Raw genomic sequence first — 16742 nt, forward strand, 5'->3', positions numbered from 1 at the left:
GGGGTCCCAAGGGGATTTGGGGGTCCCCAGGGTGGTCTAGAGAGGGCTCTTGGAGGTCCCAGGGGGACTTGGGGGGTCCCTGGGGTGCTCCGGGGGACCAGGGGGGTCCCAAGGGGATTTGGGGGTCCCCAGGGTGGTCTAGAGAGGGCTCTTGGAGGTCCCAAGGGGACTTGGGGGGTCCCTGGGGTGCTCTGGGGGATCAGGGGGGTCCCAAGGGGATTTGGGGGTCCCCGGGGTGCTCTAGAGAGGGCTGTTGGAGGTCCCAGGGGGACTTGGGGGGTCCCCGGGGTGCTCCAGCGGGGATTTGGGGGTCCCTGGGGTGCTCTGGGGGATCAGGGGGGTCCCAAGGGGATTTGGGGGTCCCCAGGGTGCTCTAGAGAGGGCTCTTGGAGGTCCCAGGGGGACTTGGGGGGTCCCTGGGGTGCTCCGGGGGACCAGGGGTGTCCCAAGGGGATTTGGGGGTCCCCAGGGTGCTCTAGAGAGGGCTCTTGGAGGTCCCAGGGAGACTTGGGGGGTCCCTGGGGTGCTCCTGGGGACCAGGGAGGTCCCAAGGGGATTTGGGGGTCCCCGGGGTGCTCTAGAGAGGGCTCTTGGAGGTCCCAGGGGGACTTGGGGGGTCTCTGGGTTGCTCCGGGGGACCAGGGGGGTCCCAAGGGGATTTGGGGGTCCCCGGGGTGCTCATGGGGGTCCCAAGGGATTTTGGGGGTCCCCAGGGTGGTCTAGAGAGGGCTCTTGGAGGTCCCAGGGAGACTTGGGGGGTCCCTGGGGTGCTCCGGGGGACCAGGGGGGTCCCAAGGGGATTTGGGGGTCCCCAGGGTGCTCTAGAGAGGGCTCTTGGAGGTCCCAGGGGGACTTGGGGGGTCCCTGGGATGCTCCAGCGGGGATTTGGGGGTCCCTGGGGTGCTCCGGGGGACCAGGGGTGTCCCAAGGGGATTTGGGGTCCCCAGGGTGCTCTAGAGAGGGCTCTTGGAGGTCCCAGGGGGACTTGGGGGATCCCTGGGGTGCTCCAGCGGGGATTTGGGGGTCCCTGGGGTGCTCCTGGGGATCAGGGGGGTCCCAAGGGGATTTGGGGGTCCGTGGGGTGCCCATGGGGATCCCAAGGGGATTTGGGGGTCCCCAGGGTGGTCTAGAGAGGGCTCTTGGAGGTCCCAGGGGGACTTGGGGGGTCCCTGGGGTGCTCTGGGGGATCAGGGGGGTCCCAAGGGGATTTGGGGGTCCCTGGGGTGGCTCATGGGGGTCCCAAGGGGTTTTGGGGGTCCCCAGGGTGCTCTAGAGAGGGCTCTTGGAGGTCCCAAGGGGACTTGGGGGGTCCCTGGGGTGCTCCAGCGGGGATTTGGGGGTCCCTGGGGTGCTCCGGGGGACCAGGGGTGTCCCAAGGGGATTTGGGGGTCCCCGGGGTGCTCTAGAGAGGGCTGTTGGAGGTCCCAGGGGGACTTGGGGGGTCTCTGGGGTGCTCCAGCGGGGATTTGGGGGTCCCTGGGGTGCTCTGGGGGATCAGGGGGGTCCCAAGGGGATTTGGGGGTCCCCAGGGTGGTCTAGAGAGGGCTCTTGGAGGTCCCAGGGGGACTTGGGGGGTCCCTGGGGTGCTCCGGGTGATCAGGGGGATCCCAAGGGGATTTGGGGGTCCCCAGGGTGCTCTAGAGAGGGCTCTTGGAGGTCCCAGGGGGACTTGGGGGGTCCTTGGGGTGCTCCAGCGGGGATTTGGGGGCCCCTGGGGTGCTCCGGGAGACCAGGGGGGTCCCAAGGGGATTTGGGGGTCCCCGGGGTGGTCTAGAGAGGGCTCTTGGAGGTCCCAGGGGGACTTGGGGGGTCCCTGGGGTGCTCTGGGGGATCAGGGGGGTCCCAAGGGGATTTGGGGGTCCCCAGGGTGGTCTAGAGAGGGCTCTTGGAGGTCCCAGGGAGACTTGGGGGGTCCCTGGGGTGCTCCAGCGGGGATTTGGGGGTCCCTGGGGTGCTCTGGGGGATCAGGGGGGTCCCAAGGGGATTTGGGGGTCCCTGGGGTGCCCATGGGGGTCCCAAGGGGTTTTGGGGGTCCCCAGGGTGGTCTAGAGAGGGCTCTTGGAGGTCCCAGGGGGACTTGGGGGGTCCCTGGGGTGCTCCAGCGGGGATTTGGGGGTCCCTGGGGTGCTCTGGGGGATCAGGGGGGTCCCAAGGGGATTTGGGGGTCCCCAGGGTGGTCTAGAGAGGGCTCTTGGAGGTCCCAGGGGGACTTGGGGGGTCTCTGGGGTGCTCCGCGTGATCAGGGGGATCCCAAGGGGATTTGGGGGTCCCCAGGGTGCTCTAGAGAGGGCTCTTGGAGGTCCCAGGGGGACTTGGGGGGTCCCTGGGGTGCTCCGGGGGACCAGGGGGGTCCCAAGGGGATTTGGGGGTCCCCAGGGTGGTCTAGAGAGGGCTCTTGGAGGTCCCAGGGGGACTTGGGGGGTCCCTGGGGTGCTCTGGGGGATCAGGGGGGTCCCAAGGGGATTTGGGGGTCCCCGGGGTGCTCTAGAGAGGGCTGTTGGAGGTCCCAGGGGGACTTGGGGGGTCCCTGGGGTGCTCCAGCGGGGATTTGGGGGTCCCTGGGGTGCTCTGGGGGATCAGGGGGGTCCCAAGGGGATTTGGGGGTCCCTGGGGTGCCCATGGGGGTCCCAAGGGGTTTTGGGGGTACCCAGGGTGGTCTAGAGAGGGCTCTTGGAGGTCCCAGGGAGACTTGGGGGGTCCCTGGGGTGCTCCGGGGGACCAGGGGTGTCCCAAGGGGATTTGGGGGTCCCCAGGGTGCTCTAGAGAGGGCTCTTGGAGGTCCCAGGGAGACTTGGGGGGTCCCTGGGGTGCTCCTGGGGACCAGGGGGGTCCCAAGGGGATTTGGGGGTCCCCGGGGTGCTCTAGAGAGGGCTCTTGGAGGTCCCAGGGGGACTTGGGGGGTCCCTGGGATGCTCCAGTGGGGATTTGGGGGTCCCTGGGGTGCTCTGGGGGACCAGGGGTGTCCCAAGGGGATTTGGGGGTCCCCAGGGTGCTCTAGAGAGGGCTCTTGGAGGTCCCAGGGGGACTTGGGGGGTCCCTGGGGTGCTTCAGCAGGGATTTGGGGGCCCCTGGGGTGCTCTGGGGGACCAGGGGGGTCCCAAGGGGATTTGGGGGTCCCCGGGGTGCTCTAGAGAGGGCTCTTGGAGGTCCCAGGGGGACTTGGGGGGTCTCTGGGTTGCTCCGGGGGACCAGGGGGGTCCCAAGGGGATTTGGGGGTCCCCGGGGTGCTCATGGGGGTCCCAAGGGATTTTGGGGGTCCCCAGGGTGGTCTAGAGAGGGCTCTTGGAGGTCCCAGGGAGACTTGGGGGGTCCCTGGGGTGCTCCGGGGACCAGGGGGGTCCCAAGGGGATTTGGGGGTCCCCAGGGTGCTCTAGAGAGGGCTCTTGGAGGTCCCAGGGGGACTTGGGTCGTCCCTGGGTGCTCCAGCGGGGATTTGGGGGTCCCTGGGGTGCTCCGGGGGACCAGGGGTGTCCCAAGGGGATTTGGGGTCCCCAGGGTGCTCTAGAGAGGGCTCTTGGAGGTCCCAGGGGGACTTGGGGGATCCCTGGGGTGCTCCAGCGGGGATTTGGGGGTCCCTGGGGTGCTCCTGGGGATCAGGGGGGTCCCAAGGGGATTTGGGGGTCCGTGGGGTGCCCATGGGGATCCCAAGGGGATTTGGGGGTCCCCAGGGTGGTCTAGAGAGGGCTCTTGGAGGTCCCAGGGGGACTTGGGGGGTCCCTGGGGTGCTCTGGGGGATCAGGGGGGTCCCAAGGGGATTTGGGGGTCCCTGGGGTGGCTCATGGGGGTCCCAAGGGGTTTTGGGGGTCCCCAGGGTGCTCTAGAGAGGGCTGTTGGAGGTCCCAGGGGGACTTGGGGGGTCTCTGGGGTGCTCCAGCGGGGATTTGGGGGTCCCTGGGGTGCTCTGGGGGATCAGGGGGGTCCCAAGGGGATTTGGGGGTCCCCAGGGTGGTCTAGAGAGGGCTCTTGGAGGTCCCAGGGGGACTTGGGGGGTCCCTGGGGTGCTCCAGCGGGGATTTGGGGGTCCCTGGGGTGCTCTGGGGGATCAGGGGGGTCCCAAGGGGATTTGGGGGTCCCTGGGGTGCCCATGGGGGTCCCAAGGGGTTTTGGGGGTCCCCAGGGTGGTCTAGAGAGGGCTCTTGGAGGTCCCAGGGGGACTTGGGGGGTCCCTGGGGTGCTCCTGGGGACCAGGGGGGTCCCAAGGGGATTTGGGGTCCCCAGGGTGGTCTAGAGAGGGCTCTTGGAGGTCCCAGGTGGACTTGGGGGGTCCCTGGGGTGCTCCGGGGGACCAGGGGTGTCCCAAGGGGATTTGGGGGTCCCCAGGGTGCTCTAGAGAGGGCTCTTGGAGGTCCCAGGGAGACTTGGGGGGTCCCTGGGGTGCTCCTGGGGACCAGGGAGGTCCCAAGGGGATTTGGGGGTCCCCGGGGTGCTCTAGAGAGGGCTCTTGGAGGTCCCAGGGGGACTTGGGGGGTCCCTGGGATGCTCCAGTGGGGATTTGGGGGTCCCTGGGGTGCTCTGGGGGACCAGGGGGGTCCCAAGGGGATTTGGGGGTCCCCAGGGTGCTCTAGAGAGGGCTCTTGGAGGTCCCAGGGGGACTTGGGGGGTCCCTGGGGTGCTCCAGCAGGGATTTGGGGGCCCCTGGGGTGCTCTGGGGGACCAGGGGGGTCCCAAGGGGATTTGGGGGTCCCCGGGGTGCTCTAGAGAGGGCTCTTGGAGGTCCCAGGGGGACTTGGGGGGTCTCTGGGTTGCTCCGGGGGACCAGGGGGGTCCCAAGGGGATTTGGGGGTCCCCGGGGTGCTCATGGGGGTCCCAAGGGATTTTGGGGGTCCCCAGGGTGGTCTAGAGAGGGCTCTTGGAGGTCCCAGGGAGACTTGGGGGGTCCCTGGGGTGCTCCGGGGGACCAGGGGGGTCCCAAGGGGATTTGGGGGTCCCCAGGGTGCTCTAGAGAGGGCTCTTGGAGGTCCCAGGGGGACTTGGGGGGTCCCTGGGGTGCTCCAGCGGGGATTTGGGGGTCCCTGGGGTGCTCCTGGGGATCAGGGGGGTCCCAAGGGGATTTGGGGGTCCGTGGGGTGCCCATGGGGATCCCAAGGGGATTTGGGGGTCCCCAGGGTGGTCTAGAGAGGGCTCTTGGAGGTCCCAGGGGGACTTGGGGGGTCCCTGGGGTGCTCCGGGGGATCAGGGGGTCCCAAGGGGATTTGGGGGTCCCCAGGGTGCTCTAGAGAGGGCTCTTGGAGGTCCCAGGGGGACTTGGGGGGTCCCTGGGGTGCTCTGGGGGATCAGGGGGGTCCCAAGGGGATTTGGGGGTCCCCAGGGTGGTCTAGAGAGGGCTCTTGGAGGTCCCAGGGGGACTTGGGGGGTCCCTGGGGTGCCCCGGGGGACCAGGGGGGTCCCAAGGGGATTTGGGGGTCCCCAGGGTGGTCTAGAGAGGGCTCTTGGAGGTCCCAGGGGGACTTGGGGGGTCTCTGGGGTGCTCTGGGGGATCAGGGGGGTCCCAGGGGATTTGGGGGTCCCCAGGGTGCTCTAGAGAGGGCTCTTGGAGGCCCCAGGGGGACTTGGGGGGTCCCTGGGATGCTCCAGCGGGGATTTGGGGGTCCCTGGGGTGCTCCGGGGGATCAGGGGGGTCCCAAGGGGATTTGGGGGTCCCCAGGGTGGTCTAGAGAGGGCTCTTGGAGGTCCCAGGGGGACTTGGGGGGTCCCTGGGGTGCCCCGGGGGACCAGGGGGGTCCCAAGGGGATTTGGGGGTCCCCAGGGTGGTCTAGAGAGGGCTCTTGGAGGTCCCAGGGGGACTTGGGGGGTCTCTGGGGTGCTCTGGGGGATCAGGGGGGTCCCAGGGGGATTTGGGGGTCCCCAGGGTGCTCTAGAGAGGGCTCTTGGAGGCCCCAGGGGGACTTGGGGGGTCCCTGGGATGCTCCAGCGGGGATTTGGGGGTCCCTGGGGTGCTCCGGGGGATCAGGGGGGTCCCAAGGGGATTTGGGGGTCCCCGTGTTGCTCTAGGAAGGGACCCCGGGCGTCCCAGAGTTAATCCAGGGGCTCCAGAGGGGAGACTTGGGGCTTCCAGGGGGATATTTGGGGTCCCGGGCATCTTGGGGGGGGTCCCAGGGTGTTTCTGGGGTTCCCAGGTGCCGGCGCTGGAGCTGACGCCGCTGCGGACCCCCGAGGCGCTGCCCCCCACCCTGGCCCACGGCACCCGCCGCCGCCTCTGGGCCCCCATCCGGGCCGGGGGGCTGGCGCCCATGGGGCGCACCCACATCCACCTGGCACCCGGCCTCCCCGGGGACCCCGGCGTGCGCAGCGGTGAGGGCACCGGCGCCCCAGTCCTGGGGGGGGACCCCGTGTCCGGGCCCCCCTGACCCCCCCAATCCCCCCCCAGGGATGAGGCTGGATTCGGAGATCGCCATCATCATCGACGGCCCCCGGGCGCTGGCGGGTGAGGGGGGACCCCAGCGTCGGGGGGGCGGGGGCAGGAGGTGGGGGTACCCCGGTATCCGGGTGACCCCCCCCGCCCCCCCCGCAGACGGGATCCCCTTTTTCCGCTCGGCCAACGGGGTGATCCTGACGCCGGGGGACGCCACAGGGCGACTCCCCCCGAAATATTTCCTCCGCGTCCTGCAGCTGCGCCCACACCGTGAGGCCCCGGGAGTTTGGGGGGGTTCGGGGGGGGGGCCCAGGGGTTCGGGGGGGGGCCCAGGGGTTTGGGGGGACCCGGGGGTTCAAGGGGGTTGCAGGAGTTAAGGGGGTTCAGGGGGGTCCCAGGGGTACAGGGGGGTCCTAGGTGTTCGGGGGGGATTCAGGGGTTTGGGGGGGATTCAGGAGTTGGGGGGGGTCCCAGGGGTTTGGGGGGACGTGGGGGTTCGGGGGGGGGTGTCTCAGGTATGGGGGGGGGATCCCGGGGTTGGCAGGGGGTACCAGGGCTTGGGGAGCACCCAGCGGTTTGGGGGCAACCCATGGCTGAGGGGGGGGTCCCAGGGGCTGGGGGGGCACCCAGGCATCCGACCCCCCCCCCTTCCCCTCCCCCAAGGAAGGGACGCGGGCACCCGTTGCCATGGTAACAGCCGCTTTATTGCCCCCCAGGGTGCCCGCTGCCGCTGGAGGGGCCCCGGCCCGCGGACCCCGCTGCCCCCCCGAAGCCAATAAACCGCTCGCCGCCGTGGGTCACGCGTGTCGCACGGGGTGGGGGTGGGGGTGCACGAGGGCTGGGGGATGTCGCGGGGGGGCGGGGGGTCGAGGCTGGTGCCGCCGCCGCGGGGGGCCCCGCGCGGGGGTCTCAGAGGGGCTCCTGCCCCCCCGTCAGCTTCTGGAAGAGGCGCAGGTCGAGGGGCCGCCCCGGCTGCCGCCCCCCCAGGCACAGGTACCCCCCCAGGAACTCGTGCAGCGCCCGGCAGGGCGCCGACAGCACCCACAGCGCCAGCGTCACCTCCCCCTCCAGCTCCAGCGTCACCTGCGGGGGCCGCGGGCCGGCGTCGGGGGCTGCTCCGGGCGGCAGCGCGGGTCCCCCGCAGCCCTGCCCTGGGCCTCCGCTCCCTCCCAGTGCTCCCCAGTCCCCGCCCAGCGCCCCGCAGTCCCCTCCCAGTGCTCCCCAGTCCCCGCCCAGCGCCCCGCAGTCCCCTCCCAGTGCTCCCCAGTCCCCCCCAGGGCCCTCCCAGTGCTCCCCAGTCCCCGCCCAGCGCCCCCCAGTCCCCTCCCCGTGTTCCCCAGGCCCCCCCAGGGCCCTCCCAGTGCTCCCCAGTCCCCTCCCAGTGTTCTCCAGTCCGTCCCAGTGCCCTCCTAGTCCCCCCCAGTCCCCTCCCAATCCCCCGGCCCATTCCCAGTCCCTCCCAGCGCCCCGCAGTCCCCTCCCAGTGCTCCCCAGTCCCTCCCAGCGCCCCGCAGTCCCCTCCCAGTGTTCCCCAGTCCCTCCCAGCGCCCCGCAGTCCCCTCCCAGTGTTCCCCAGTCTCCTCCCAGCGCCCCGCAGTCCCCTCCCAGTGCTCCCCAGTCCCCTCCCAGTGTTTCCCACTCCGTCCCAGTGCCCTCCTAGTCCCCCCCAGTCCCCTCCCAATCCCCCCGGCCCATTCCCAGTCCCTCCCAGCGCCCCGCAGTCCCCTCCCAGTCCCTCCTAGTCCCCCCCCAGCGCTCCCCAGTGCCCTCCCAGTCCCTCCCAGTGCCCCCAGTCCCCCCCAGTCCCCTCCCAGTGCCCCCAGTCCCTCCCAGCGCCCTCCCAGCGCCCCCCAGCACCTGCTGGGTGTCCCAGTTGACGTTCCACTGGCGCAGGGCGCTGTAGCGCCAGGCGCGGGTGACGCTGCCGGTGCCCGGGTCCAGCCGCAGCAGCCGCGAGGGGCCGACGCCCAGCACCTCGTCCCGCCGGCCGCCCTTGAACCTGCGCCAGGCCGCGCCCAGTGCCACGCCCGCCCCGCCCTGGGCTCCCCAGGCCCTCCCAGTGCTTCCCAACCCCTTCCCAGTGCCACCCAGTAACGCCCCATCCCCTCCCCATGCTGCCCAGTGCCACCCAGTCCCTCCCAGTGCCTCCCAGTAACGCCCCATCCCCTCCCCGTGCTGCCCAGTGCCTCCCAGTCCCTCCCAGTCACGCCCTATCCCCTCCCTATACTGCCCAGTGCCACCCAGTGCTTCCCAACTCCTTCCCAGTGCCTCCCAGTAACGCCCCATCCCCTCCCTATACTGCCCAGTGCCACCCAGTGCTTCCCAACCCCTTCCCAGTGCCTCCCAGTAACGCCCCATCCCCTCCCTATACTGCCCAGTGCCACCCAGTGCTTCCCAACTCCTTCCCAGTGCCTCCCAGTAACGCCCCATGCCCTCCCCATGCTGCCCAGTGCCTCCCAGTCCCTCCCAGTGCCTCCCAGTAACACCCCATCCCCTCCCTATACTGCCCAGGGCCACCCAGTCCCTCCCAGTCCACTCCCAGTAACACCCCATCCCCTCCCTATACTGCCCAGTGCCACCCAGTGCTTCCCAACTCCTTCCCAGTGCCTCCCAGTAACGCCCCATGCCCTCCCCATGCTGCCCAGTGCCTCCCAGTCCCTCCCACTGCCACCCAGTAACACCCCATCCCCTCCCAGTCCCTCCCAGTCCCCCCCAGTCCCCCCAGTCCCCGCATACCGCACGAGGAAGTAGGCCAGGCCGAAGTCGGGCAGCGCCCTCCAGGCCTCCAGGAAGCGGAGCCGGGCCTGGGCCGGGGACAGCGCCCCCACGCGGTGGAGGACCTCCAGGATGCGGGGCACCAGCTGGGGCAGAGCGCGGGGCAGAGTGGGGGGGCTGGGGGGGCCCCCAGGATCTCTGGGAGCAGCGGGGGGGAGGAGATGGGCTGGGGAGGGGGCTACGGGGCGGGTGGGCCGTTACCTGTTTGGCCTTGAGCTTGCGCTGGAAGCGGGGGGCCAGGAGCACCCGGGGGTCCGGGGGGGGGCGCGGGGGGGCCCCGGGGGCAGCAGGGGGCTGGGAGGGGCCCCCCCCCGGCTGCAGCCCCAGGACCCCCAGCACCCCCCGCGCCTCCGCCCCGAAGGAGGCGTCCGCCAGCGAGCGCCCGCGGGAGGCCAGGCGGCACCCGGCCACCCAGCGCGCGTACTGGGGGGCCTGGGGGGCACGGGGGGGGGTCAGACCCCTGCGAACCCCCAAACCCACCTGAGACCCCCCCGAGGACCCCCAAGCCCCCTGGGACCCCCCCAAGCATCCCATTACCCAGCACACGTACTGGGGGGCCTGGGTGGGGGGTCAGACCCCTGGGAACCCCCAAAAGCCCCCCCGGCCCCTCAAATCCCCCTGGGACACCCCCGAGTAGCCCAGGAATCCCAAACCCCACCAGGACCCCCCCCAAGTGCCCCCAGGACCCCCCAGAGTCCCAAGACCCCCCGCCCCCCAGCAGCCCATTACCCAGTGGGCATATTGGGGGGGAGGGGGTGTGTGTTAGAGCCCCTGGGACCCCCCAGCCCCAAGCGGCCCCCCCAGCGCCCCCCGGCCCCCTCACGTCGCGGCAGCGCAGCTGGATCTCGCTCATCCCCTCGGGCGCCGCCACCAGCAGTTTGATGCAGAACTTCTGCGCCCCCACGTCCACGTCGGGGGTCACCTCGCAGCCTGGGGGCACCCAGGAGTTTGGGGGGACCCCAGCATCCATGACATCCCCCCTCCCCCCGAACTGGGGTCCTCTGGGGGCAATGGGGGGGCTCAGGGGTCCCAGGAGGGATTTAGGGGGGTCCCAGGGAGGGTCTTGGGTGTCCCAGGAGGGGTTTGGGGGGGATCTCGGGGGGATTTGGGGGTCCTGGGGGAGCTCCAGGGGGGTCTCAGGTGTCCCAGGAGGGGTTTGGGGGGATCTCAGGCAGATTTGGGGGTCCTAGGGGATCCCGGGGCGGGGGGTCTTAGGTGTCCCAGGAGGGATTTAGGGGGGTCCCAGGGAGGGTCTTGGGTGTCCCAGGAGGGGTTTGGGGGGATCTCGGGGGGATTTGGGGATGCTGGGGGAGCTCCAGGGGGGTCTCAGGTGTCCCAAAAGGCGTTTGGGGGGGTCCCAGAGGGGCCTCAGGTGTCCCAGGAGGGGTTTGGGGGGATCTCAGGCAGATTTGGGGGTCCTAGGGGATCCCGGGGGGGGAGGTGTCTTAGGTGTCCCAGGAGGGGTTTGGGGGGGTCCCGAGGGTGTCTTGGGTGTCCCAGGAGGGGTTTGGGGGGGTCCCAGGGGGATTTGGGGGTCCTGGAGGGCACCAGGCGGGTCTTGGGTGTCCCAGGAGTGGTTTGGGGGGGTCGTAGGGAGATTTGGGGGTCCTGGGGGGCCCAGGGGGGTCTCAGGTGTCCCAACAGGGGCTTGGGGCTCCTAATGGGTCCCAGGGGAATCTTAGGAGGGGTTTGGGGGCACCTCTGTGGGATTGGGGGTCCTAGGGGGTGTCTTGGGGGTCTTGGGTGTCCCAGGAGGGGTTTGGGGGGATCTCAGGGGGATTTGGGGGTCCTAGGGGATCCCAGGGGGGTTTGGGGGGGTCCCGGGGGGGGCGGGGTCTCACCCCTGAGGTTGAGCTGCTGCAGGGGCTCCCCCGGGGCCGGGGGGCTGCGGCCGTACGAGAGCGTCGTCTCCTTCAGCACGGCCCAGGTGGGGCGGAACCCCCGCAGGGTCAGCCTGCGGGGCCTGGGGGGCGGCACCGGGGACCCCCACCCCGTCACCACGGACCCCCGGGGCCCCCCCGTCACCCACAGACCCCCGGGACCCCCACCCCGTCACCCACAGGCCCCCAGGACCCCCACCCCATCACCACAGACCCCCGGGACCCCCACCCCGTCACCCACAGACCCCCGGGACCCCCACCCCGTCACCACAGACCCCCGGGACCCCCCCTCACGCACAGACCCCCGGGGCCCCACCCTCACCCACAGATCCCCGGGACCCCCACCCCGTCACCCACCGACCCCCGGGACCCCCACCCCGTCACCACAGACCCCCGGGGACCTCCCCGTCACCCACAGACCCCCAGGACCCCCACCCCGTCACCCACAGACCCCCGGGGACCCCCACCCCCTCACCCACAGACCCCCGGGACCCCCGGGGACCCCCCCGCCTTGGGGGTACCTGTAGATCTCCAGCTCCTCCGCCAGCTCGGGGACAGTGGTGAGCTCCTCCTGGGGACACCCGGCTCCAGTGACTCCCAGTATGTCCCAGTGGGGCCAAGGAGTCCCCCCAGTGACCCCCCAGTCCCACCAGTGCCTCCCAGTTCCCCCCAGCATGGCCAGAGAGTCCTCCCAATCCCCCCAGTGTGGCCAAAAGAGCCCCCCAGTTCCTCCCAGAGCTCGCCAGCCCCTCCCAGTCCCCCCAGTGTGGCCAGAAGAGCTCCCCCAGTTCCTCCCAGTGTTCTCCAGTCCCTCCCAGTCCCCCCCATACCCCCCAGTCCCCCCCAGTGAGGCCAGAGAAACCCCCCCAGCCACCCCCAGTCCCTCCCAGTCTCACCAGTGGGCTGGGGGGCTCAGCTTCCCCTCCCAGTTTCACCTCCAGGTTGCTGAGGGCGGCATCCAGGTCGTCCAGGTCGTCGCCCCCCCCAGCCCCGCCCGGCTCCCCACTGTCCCCCACCTCGTCGATGTGGTACTGGGGGGGTGGGGGGGGTCAGGGGGGGCCCCACAGCCCGGGGGGGGCTGCGGGGTCCCGAGGGGGGGGCAATGGGGGGCCCCAAGGGGGGTGTGGGGGGCGCTTGGGGGTCCCAGGTGGGGGATTTGGGGGTCTTGGGGGGGGATTTGGGGCCGGGGGGCCGGGGGGGGACGACTTGGGGGTCCCAGGGGGAGTATTTGGGGGCACTGGGTGTGTTTGGGGGTTCAGGGGGTTTGGGTGGGTGTTTGGGGTGTTTGGGGGGCTTTTGGGGGATGTCTGGGGGCTCTGGGAGGTTTTAGAGGGCTGGGGGGGGTTGGGAGGTAAGTGGGGGTTTTGGGAGGTCCAGGGGGGTCTATGGATGTTTTGGGGGGTCCAGGGGGGTCCAAGGGAGTCTGTGGGGGCCCAGAGGGGTCTGGGGTGTTTTGGGGGGTCCGGGGCACCTGCAGGGCGGCGAAGAGCATCATCTCCTCCTCGGTGCAGTCGATCTCCTCGCTCAGCAGGGCCCAGCGCGCCTGCTCGTACAGCAGCGCCAGGCGCAGCGCGTCCCGCTGCGGGGACACGGCGGGGAGGTGGGGGGGCGTGGGGGGGCGTGGGGGGACGTGGGGACACAGTGGGGACGTGGGGGGGCGCAGGGACATGGGGGGGACACGCTGAGGGGGGTTTGAGGAGGCCTGGAGGGGGTTTGGGGGTACCTGGGGGGTCCCAGGGGGGTATTTATGGACGAGGGGGAGGGACGCGGGGGGGGGGCTTAGGGGTCCCAGGGGGTATTTGGGGATGCAGGAAGTGGGGGGGTGTTTGGGGGGGTCCCGGGGGTACCTGGGGGTGTTTTGGGGGTGTTTGGGGGGTCCTGGGGGTACCTGGGGGTGTTTTGGGGGTGTTTGGAGGGTCCCGGGGGTACCTGGGGGTGTTTGGAGGGTCCTGGGGGTACCTGGGGGTGTTTTGGGAGTGTTTGGGGGGTCCCGGGGGTACCTGGGGGTGTTTTGGGGGTGTTTGGGGGGTCCCGGGGGTACCTGGGGGTGTTTGGAGGGTCCTGGGGGTGTTTTGGGGGTGTTTGGGGGGTCCCGGGGGTACCTGGGGGTGTTTGGAGGGTCCCGGGGGTACCTGGGGGTGTTTTGGGGGTGTTTGGGGGGTCCCGGGGGTACCTGGGGGTGTTTGGGGGGTACCTGGGGGTCCAGATCCAGGAAGCAGTGGTACTTGAAGCGCAGCAGCAGCTCCTCGTCGTCGGCCACGTCCTGCTCCAGCAGCGAGCGCGAGGAGTCCAGCCACCTGCAGGGGGCGCCCTACGCACTGCCCCACGGCCCCGCCCCACTGCCCCACGGCCCCGCCCCCAACTGCCCCACGGCCCCGCCCCACGGCTGCCCCCCAAGTGCCCCACGGCCCCGCCCCACTGCCCCACGGCCCCGCCCCCAACTGCCCCACGGCCCCGCCCCACAGCTGCCCCCCAAGTGCCCCACGGCCCCGCCCCACTGCCCCACGGCTGCCCCCCAAGTGCCCCATGGCCCCGCCCCACGGCCCCGCCCCCCACCTGCCCCCCCCCCCCGTACCGTGCGTGCAGGCGGGTGCGGCGCAGCAGGGGGTTCCCGCGGGGGGGCCGGGGGGGGGCGACGGGGCCCAGCCCCCCCCGAGGGGCCACCAGCATCCGGTAGCAGGCGGGGGGCAGGTGGGGGAGGGGCTCTGGCCACGGCCCCTCCTCGCCTGCGGGGGAGGGCATGGGGCTTGCACCGGGGTCCGGGGGTGCACACCCCCTCCCCCCCTTGCCCCCCCTCCCCCCACTCACCGGGGGGCAGCCGGAGGTGGCTGAGGTCGAAGTCTGCGGGTGGGGGGGGGGCGCTGCCCTTCCTCCCCTCCCCCCCCTCCTCCTCCTCCTCGGGCGGCCGCAGCAGCGACAGCTCCTCGGGGTGCCGGATCCCTGCGACACCCCCGGGTCACGCTGGGGCCCCCCACGGCCCCCCAGAACCCCCAAACCCCCAATGGCCCCCCATCACCTCCAGACCCCCCAATCCCCCCCAGCTCCCCTCCATCACCCCCCAGCCCCCTCCAACGACCCCCCCAATAGCCCCCAGCCCACCCCCAATGGTCCCCACCCCCCTCCTCTTGTCCTCCATCACCCCCCACCCCCCTCTGGCCCCCGCCAATGGATCCCAGAGGACCCCAGTGCCCCCCAGCTCCCCTCCATCACCCCCCAGCCCCCTCTAGCCCCCCAAACTCCCCCAATGACCCCCCCAATAGCACCCAGCCCCTCTCCATCACCCCCCAGATGCCCCCAATGCCTCCCCAGCCCCCTCCAATGCCCCCCCAGTCCCCCTCCACACCCCCCAGCCCCCTCCAATGCCCCCCCAGTCCCCCTCCCCCCCCAGCCCCCTCCAACGCCCCCCCAGTCCCCTTCCACACCCCCCAGCCCCCTCCAATGCCCCCCCAGTCCCCTCCAGTGCCCCCCAGCCCCCCCAGCGCCCCCCCGTGCCCACCCAGCAGGCGGCAGGCCTGGGCGACGCCGTGGGCCAGGGGCTGGGCGAAGGAGAGGCGCAGGCGCAGGCGGCGGCGGTTGGGCAGGCGCAGGCGCAGGGGTCGGTGCTGGGGGGTGAAGCGGAGCCGGGCGTCCCCCCCCACCCCCAGCGCGTCCAGGGTGCGCCCGGGGCGCAGGAGCCACTGCCGCCGCTGCGCCCACCACAGCGCGTGGTCCGACCAGTCCCGCTGCACCCCTGGGGGGCACCGGGGGGTTAGGGGGGGCTATGGGTGCTATTGGGGGGGGCTAGAGTAGAGCCAGGGGTGCTAAGGGGGATTATAAAGGGTCAGGGGGTGCTGGGGGGGCTATAGGGTGCTGGGAGTCATTACAAGGTGCTGGACTAGGGGTAGTGGGTGCCATGGGGGGTTAGGGGGTGCTAGGGGGTGTTATGGGGCGGTTATGGGGCATTATAGGGAACTTACGGGGTGCTATAGGGTGCTAAGGGGCTGTTATGGGGTGCTGTAGGGGGCTATAGGGTGCTAAGGGGGGCTATGGGGTGCTATAGGGGGAGTTAAGGGGTGCTAAGGGGGGTTATGGGGTGCTATAGGGGGAGTTAAGGGGTGCTAAGGGGGGTTATGGGGTGCTATAGGGGGAGTTAAGGAGTGCTAAGGGGGGTTATGGGGTGCTATAGGGGGAGTTAAGGGGTGCTAAGGGGGGTTATGGGGTGCTATAGGGGGAGTTAAGGAGTGCTAAGGGGGGTTATGGGGTGCTATAGGGGGAGTTAAGGAGTGCTAAGGGGGGTTACGGGGTGCTATGGGGTGGCTGAGGAGGGTTACAGGGTGCTATGGGGTCCCGCTGTACCCCCAAACCACACCAGGGGTATCGGGGGGGCACAGGCAGGACCAGGGGCTATTTATACCCCGCGGTTCCCTTATCGCCCCGGCCAGGGGGTGACGGGGGGGTGGGGGGGTGACACCGGCGGGTGACACGGAAGTGAGGGGACCCCCAGGACGCCCCGATAAGCGCTGGAGCCCCCCCCCGGAGCCGGAACCTGCCGCCACCCGCCGCCACTCAGCACCGCGTGATGCCCACGGGGGGGCCGGACGCCCGGGTGCTTCCCCATGGGGCCCAGAGATGTGGGGCCAGACCCCTGGGTCCCTCCCGTGGGGCCAGACCCCCCGGATCCTCCCTGTGGGGCCCAGAGATGTGGGGCCAGACCCCCCGGATCCTCCCCGTGGGGCCCAGAGATGTGGGGCTGGACCCCCAGATCCTCCCCGTGGGGCCCAGAGATGTGGGGCTGGACCCCCAGATCCTCCCCGTGGGGCCCAGAGATGTGGGGCTGGACCCCCCGGATCCTCCCCGTGGGGCCCAGAGATGTGGGGCTGGACCCCCCGGATCCTCCCCGTGGGGCCCAGAGATGTGGGGCTGGACCCCCAGATCCTCCCTGTGGGGCCCAGAGATGTGGGGCTGGACCCCCGGGTCCTCCCTGCGGGGCCAGACCCCCGGGTCCCTCCCATGGGGCCCCGAGATGCGGGGCCGGACCCCCGGGTCCCCCCAGATGCGGGGCCGGACCCGCGCCCGTCCCGCCGCGGGTCACTCACCCACGGTTTCCACGATGAGCAGCATGAGGCCGCCGACGTGGAGGTCCCCGGTGACGCGCAGGGCGAGGGCGCGGGGGGCTGCCGGGGGGCTGCCGGGGGTCCCCGGGGGGCCGCCCTGCCCCACAGCATCGCCCTCCTCCACCTCCACCTGCAGCTCGAAGGAGCCGTCGATGGCCTCCCCGCTCGCCGTCTTCAGCCCCGCCATCGCCCGCGTCCCCTCCGCCGCCCCGCCCCACGGCGGGAAGGGGGCCCCGACGGCTTCACCCCACCCCCGCCACCCCCACCCCACCCCAGAGGAAGCCGAGGGGGGGAGGAGCCGCGGGGCCCGGACGCGGCTACGGGGACTGGGTGCCTGGGTGCCCTGCGCCACGGCACCCGCTAGCGGCCGCCAGGGGGGAGACCCCCGCCCCCCTTAGCCAGGAGGGGACCCGGGCAGCCCCCAAGACACCAAAGGGGGACCCCGGCGTTCGGGCCCCCCATTTCCCACTCCCCGGGGGGGGACCCAGGCATTCAGGCCCCCTATAACCCTCCCCACAGGGAACCCAGGTGTCTGGGCCCCCCAAACCCCCCCGAGGGGACACCCCCCCTTTCCAACCTCAGCCCCCCACATCTCCCCTTTTGGGGACCCCGGCGTTCGGGCCCCCCCCACAGAGGCTGGGC

The 16742-nt window shown here is 71.4% G+C and overlaps 1 protein-coding gene across 1 annotated transcript; it reads right to left on the reverse strand.

Annotated features, from left to right (window-relative positions):
- Positions 1 to 7199: 7199 nt before the first annotated feature.
- LOC142074537 (fermitin family homolog 3-like) lies at positions 7200 to 16338 on the reverse strand. Its single transcript, XM_075135234.1, has 14 exons — positions 16083 to 16338; positions 14504 to 14737; positions 13816 to 13947; positions 13583 to 13733; positions 13202 to 13304; positions 12479 to 12586; positions 11904 to 12038; positions 11529 to 11578; positions 10969 to 11090; positions 9951 to 10057; positions 9329 to 9559; positions 9089 to 9213; positions 8210 to 8351; positions 7200 to 7435 (listed from the first exon to the last, which is right to left on the reverse strand). Exons 1-14 carry the CDS (start codon positions 16285 to 16287, stop codon positions 7262 to 7264), a joined length of 2019 nt encoding a protein of 672 aa, XP_074991335.1. The 5' UTR covers positions 16288 to 16338; the 3' UTR covers positions 7200 to 7261.
- Positions 16339 to 16742: the final 404 nt, after the last annotated feature.

Source organism: Calonectris borealis, chromosome 37 (assembly GCF_964195595.1).
Source record: "Calonectris borealis chromosome 37, bCalBor7.hap1.2, whole genome shotgun sequence".
Classification (NCBI taxonomy): Eukaryota; Metazoa; Chordata; class Aves; order Procellariiformes; family Procellariidae; genus Calonectris; species Calonectris borealis.